Source organism: Microtus ochrogaster, chromosome 15 (genome assembly GCF_000317375.1).
Source record: "Microtus ochrogaster isolate Prairie Vole_2 chromosome 15, MicOch1.0, whole genome shotgun sequence".
NCBI lineage: Eukaryota > Metazoa > Chordata > Mammalia > Rodentia > Cricetidae > Microtus > Microtus ochrogaster.
In genome coordinates this window covers 10,786,007-10,792,009 of record NC_022017.1, presented here as the reverse complement: position 1 = coordinate 10,792,009, position 6,003 = coordinate 10,786,007, and the positions used below count along the sequence as shown (strand labels likewise).

Here is a 6,003-nt window from a genome sequence, read left to right as displayed (position 1 = left end):
CAAGAGAAGCTGCTGTCTGCTGAGCGTGCTGTCACCGGCTACACGGACCCCTACACTGGGGAGCAGATCTCCCTCTTCCAGGCCATGCAGAAGGAACTCATTGTCAAGAATCATGGCATCCGCCTGCTGGAGGCCCAGATCGCTACTGGTGGTGTAATTGACCCTGTTCACAGCCACCGTGTGCCCGTGGACGTGGCCTACAAACGTGGCTATTTTGACGAGGAGATGAACAGCATCCTGGCAGATCCTGGTGATGATACCAAGGGCTTCTTTGACCCTAACACACATGAGAACCTCACATACCTCCAGCTTTTGCAGAGAGCCATTCCTGACCCTGAAACTGGATTATTGTTTCTCTCTCTTTCTAAGTGCTAAATGTTTCTGATTTTTTTTCTCTAAAATACTGCAGTGTTTGCATAGTCCTTCGTTTGGATGTTGCTGTCTTTGTATACTTTTTTACTCTTCTGAATCATGGTTTAATTTTAGGTTATTCTCATCTTCCTAGCCTCCCTGGCTTTCTTTTTGGTTGTTTTTTTTTTGTTTGTTTGTTTCCTTGTGTATGTCCTTCTTGTTTCTGTTGTTTTTCCTTCACAATTTTTTCGCTCTTTCTTTTACTCTTTCTGTGTTTTTTTTTTTTTTTTTGGTGGGATCATGGACTTGGGAGGAGTGGTCTAATACAATCTCTCCTTGTATTCTAGGCAGCCCCATGATCACCCACCATGTCATCCACACTGCTCTCAACCCACCTGTGATTTTTCTCTTGATCTTCTAAACTGTGGGAGTGGAGGTGGAATTGTAGGTGTTAGCCACCTTGTTTGTCAACACTCTTTCATATTTTTAATACGGGCACTTGGCACGTGATGTGCCCTGGTTTGCCTCTGTATTTAGCCCAACATTTCTTATCTCCTCTCCATGCGCCTCTGAATCATCTGTCGTTTATTGTATTTCTGTTTTTAGTGCATACATGTCTTTTGATAATAAATGAATTTCTGACAATAAAATGAATTTTGCAGGGACTTATTTCCCCTGCGCTAAAGTCTCTCTTTCAGTAGCATTGGCTGCACTACTGTCACCTGTATTTCTCTCTCCTCATTGGGTGCTAAGTTTGTTATGATCTTCTGTGCACAGCTCAGTCTGTGGGTCACCCCCACCCTAGTAGTGACTAGCTAAGCAACTGCCCTGGAAGATAATTTGCTGGATATGTTTATATATGACCGGAATTCCCATTATCTGGAATGATTTGAGGCTTTGATTTTGCTTTATGGAGAAAATGGTTTATTTTGACTCCAAATTTGGAAGAGTCTAAGGCAAGGTTTTCCTCTGGTCATGACTTTTCTGCTGGCAGAGTCTCAGCGTGGTGCAGGATAGCCCAACAAATCGACAAGGGCTAAGTAGCAGGGGCTGCGGAGATGGCTCTGAGATTAAGAGAACTTGGCTGTTCTTTCAGAGGACATGGGTTTGGTTCACCACATGGTGACTCATAACCATCCATAGCTCCAGTTCAAATGGGTTCAATGCCCTCTCCTGACTTCCAACGATGCCAGGTTCACAGGTAGCACACATACAATCATGTAGGCAAAACATTCATAGACATAAAGTGAGGTAAATCAGAAAAAAAAGCTTTTCTTTTCTTTTAATTTTATTTATTATCATCTTTAAATTGTATATCATTACTTGCTTTTATTATATGGCTGTTTTGCCTTGCATTTATGTCTATTTGCCACATGTGTCCCTGTGGTGATCAGAAGAGGATATCAGATCACCCAGAACAGGAGCTGATGGCTGTGAACTGCTGTGTGGGTGCTGGGAATCGAACCTGTGTCCTCCAGTACTCTTTGCTATAGAGCCATCTCTCCACACCCCCCCCAAGCTCTTATTTTTATCTTAGATGTTTAAGGCTTCGTTCATAAAACTTTAATCCTTAATGCAGAGATTAAACTAGGGAGCCAAACAACCTGAAATTTGACTGAGCTCTGTAGGCTGAGTTTGCTAGGACTGCCTCAGAATGCACCGTGAGTCAGGTGGTGAGGGCAGGGGCTGTACTCTGGTACGGTCACTCATTCGGTAGTGTGGGTGGTGCAGTGACCTTGGGTGCCTCCTGTTCTGCAGAACCTCTACAGGCTGCCTGCAATGGTGTCCTCTGAGCTGATCCTATCCAAAGTGTGATGAAGTCCTTCGTACCAGAAATTTATAGATTTCATTAAATCTAGGACATTTTTGGGCATTATTGTTTCAAAGTGCTTTTCTTGTAGGCCTTTCTTCCTCCTTTCAGATCTCCAATGCCGTGATCTTAGCTCTCTTGACACTGTTGCACTGGGCTTTGAAGCTTTGTTTGTCTCTCTGAAGTTCTTTTCCACATCTGAGATTTGAGATTTGTACATGTGTCCGCATGAGTGTGAGCTATAAATAATATAAATTTATATCATCCTATAAATATAATAGCTTGTCTGGCAGTTGACTGGCTTTTTTCTTTCTTGGTGACAGTGAGCAATAAACCTGATCTGCTATTTTGGACTTTCTCCTGATAATTCTAATTCCTGAACTATCACTGCTGCCATTTGTCAGTCAGCTTCTCTCTGCGGACCCACCCACTCATTCTAGCACTTAAATGTAGAGCCATTTTGTTGTTGTTTATCTTGTATATTTTCATGACCACCTGTGTACTATGTCCATGTTGGCCTTTTGTGCAGCTGGCCCTCCTTCTGGTTAGGTTTGGTCCAGGGGTGATGTCCACCTACTGAGCTGGTGGTCTCAGTACCCATTCCCTTTTGAAGCTTTTGCTGTACTGTGGGGACACTTTCTTCATGGGTGCCCCTCAGTTTGGAAGTGATTCTGAGGCTTGGGTGAACTGTGTGAAGAGCATAGGGCCCCTCCTCTAGCTCCAGCTAGGTTTCTTGGACCCCCACATACTCTGGTCACCAGAGGTACTCTTGTGACCCTCCATTTAGAAGCCCACTTTTTAATTCCCTGTGCTGCCCAACAAATCCATATAACCATGCTAAGAGCAAAACAGCCAGAGGAAAGAGGGGCCTTGCCACACTGCCATGCCTACCAGGACTTGGTGCCTGAATCCCCTGTCCACAAAGGTAAAGGTTTTGGAGGCTCTTAGGTCCTTATAACGACACCCATGCCAACACCTCAAGGTGGAGAAAAATGAAGGAAATGGGGATTCCTGTTATACTCTAGATATAGTGGTTCTCAATGTTCCTAATGCTGCCCCCATCATAAAATAGTTTCATCGCCGTGTTACAACTGCCATTTTGCTACTGTTATTAACCATAATGTAAAAATGTGATATGTGACCCCAAAGGGGTTGTGACCACAGGTTGAGAACCTCTGGGTAAGAGCTTACAGAAGAATGAGTACGTTTCTCACGGGACTTTAACTTGCCATTCCCACTGCCATGCTGAGACTCTACCATCCTCCGATCAAGGCCATAGAAACAACAGAAGAGTAACCGAGCAGACTCGCCACCGTACCAACTGTTCTTTGATCTGATGTTCCCATCCAGGCACCACTGTGAACATTCCAGTCCCCCACTTCCCCCAAAGAGGTAGCTGTTCATGTTCTACCCAGAGAGATTAGCTGAGGCCCATTCCTCTGTCTTGGTCAGGCATGGGGAACTCAGTGATTACTATTCTGACTTGGAAAGTAATGACCTGCCAGGGTCCAGTGACTGGCTCCAAACTTGCGAGCATCTACTACAGGCTGCATCCTCACCCAGCAAGCTCTTGTCCGCCACTGCAAGGCTGTCTCTGGTTATATCCTGTTCTAGCAAATTCGTGGTCCTGAGAGGCAATCGAGCTTTGGACAGTGCATGCTAGTAGCCCACCTCTGTTGTCTGTGCCCAGTAGCTTCTGACTGTGCTAACAAGTAGCAGTCAGCGGGCAGCATGCTGTGTGTCTGAAAGGGAGGAGGGGTGACTGGGGTCAGAATTCAAGAGGCGCAGCAGCCCCCCTGTGCACCTGCCAGTCTCTGTGCTTGCCACTCTTCAAAGCAAATCTAATTCTGAGATCCCTTAAAATGTCTCCCATCTGTAGACACCTGTGTCACAGACTGACCGTGACTTCCAGAAAGAGTGAAGCCAGGCTCCATGCTTCCGCTGCTGCCTTCAATTCCCAGGACCACCTCTGACCACCATCCACCTGCTCTTCGGCCAGTTCCTGATCTCCAGTTTCCCTTTTCCCCCTTTTTGGTTGAAGGAGGATAATAACAGCACTTGGCTCCAAAGTGGCCATGTGTACAAGTCCAGGGTATCCTGGAAGGGATCCCAAAACGTCTGCAATGATAGCGCCAAAGAACAGCTTTTAAACATGCTTGTAGCTCTTCCCGTCTTAATTTAATAGAAGCCCCCCCCCCAAAAAAAAGTCATCCCAAGGAATCCTTCTAGAAAAAAAAATTCAAGTTGTTATGGAAACTATCCAAAGGCATGCATTAGTTAATAGCTTGTGTTCAAAACTGACTTTATAGTGGGCATACCTGTCATCTCAGCACCAGAAGTTGAGGCAGGAAGACCATGAGTTTGAGTACAAAACAACAACAAAACACCACACACACACACACACAGGCACACAAAGAGAGGGAGGGAGGGAGGAAGAGGGAGAGAGAGAGGGAAGGAGAAGAAAGGAGAGAGGAGGAGGGGGGGGAGAGAGAGATTTTCACAGAAGTCTGAAGGCTGAATGCCAGGTATTAAGCGGGTTCTGCTTGCTTTATTCCCTGTAGGTCAGACGTGACTTTTTGTCCAGCTGCCAACATACCCTCACACTATTTATTCATTTATTCCTTTTTCCTGGTGACATGAAGGACAGATTGGGGCAGTCCAATGCCTGGCCTCGTTCCCTCGCTCCACCCAGACCGAGCAGAGCATACCTGGGGCAAGGAGGATGTGAGAAAGAGGAGTATGCTCTCTGCTGGGTAAACCCCTCCAGGTTCCCTTGTGTGGCGGAGGCTGGGGTAGGAGCTGATTCATCGGATGCAGGGCCTAGATGGGGACCAATGGCTTCACAGCAAAACACACGGATGAACACTGGGGCTCAGGAGACACCTAATTCCTATGTCTCAGGGACCTCCCACAAGTCACATTTACAACAATTTTAACTGTAATGGACCCAGAAGAAGCTGGGCTTCTTAGGTATCCGATTATCTTGGAATAAGAGACCCCATCATCTCTTTAAACCCGAGGGCTGTAAGTGGTGGCTCACACTAATAATCTCAGGACCCAGGAAGTAGAAATAGGTATACCAACTCCCCCACTTAAACATACTCCCACCACTGGTGGTCTTTAGAAAATAAGGTTTTGAGTTTAGCTCATGTGGCTCCAGACATTCAAAATTACAAACATGTCGAGTGGTGGTGGCACAAACCTTTAATCCCAGCACACAGGAAGCAGAGGCAGGCGGATCTCTGTGAGTTCAGGCCAGCCTTGTCTACAAGAGCAAGTTCCAGGACAGGTTCCAAAGCTATAGAGAAACATGTCTCAAAAAAGCAAAACAAAACAAAACAAAAAAGGTACAAACAACTTTCTCTGGAACCCATATAGAGACAACTCCATAACCCCACACCCTCTTCTGACCTCCCTGAACACCCCATACACACAGCACATGCAGACATGCATTCAAAACCCTCTCACAACACAGTGAAATAAATATAACTTTCTTAAAAAAGGAAAAAAGTCACGTACAGACAGATAACTGTTCAAGGACACGGGGAGGAGATTTGGTCCACATTACCAAGGGAAGAGCTTTGGGAGGGACAAGCCCTGCCCCACTGTGATCTTGGATTTCTAGCCCTGGGGTATGAAAAAATTAATTTCTGCTGTTCAAGTCACCGGGTCTGTGGAATCTGTTAGGACAGCTCAAATAAACAATATAACTTCTCTCTCGCTCAAAGAGAAGGAAAATGCTACATTGTGTCACTTGTTAAATAGTTAAAATAAATACAACTTTCCTGTGGCATCTAGTAAGTCATCTCAAGAAGAGAAATAACTTGTATCTTCCCATCAGT

General features: G+C 45.4%; 1 protein-coding gene across 1 annotated transcript in view; it reads left to right on the top strand.

The window, feature by feature from the left end:
- Positions 1-497, top strand: part of Eppk1 (epiplakin 1) — a 17,171-nt gene extending 16,674 nt beyond the window's left edge. The window contains exon 3 of the mRNA XM_026782679.1: positions 5-497. Within this exon, the coding sequence (XP_026638480.1) occupies positions 5-375 (371 nt within the window). The 3' untranslated portion in view covers positions 376-497. The remainder of the gene's footprint in view (positions 1-4) is intronic.
- Positions 498-6,003: the final 5,506 nt, after the last annotated feature.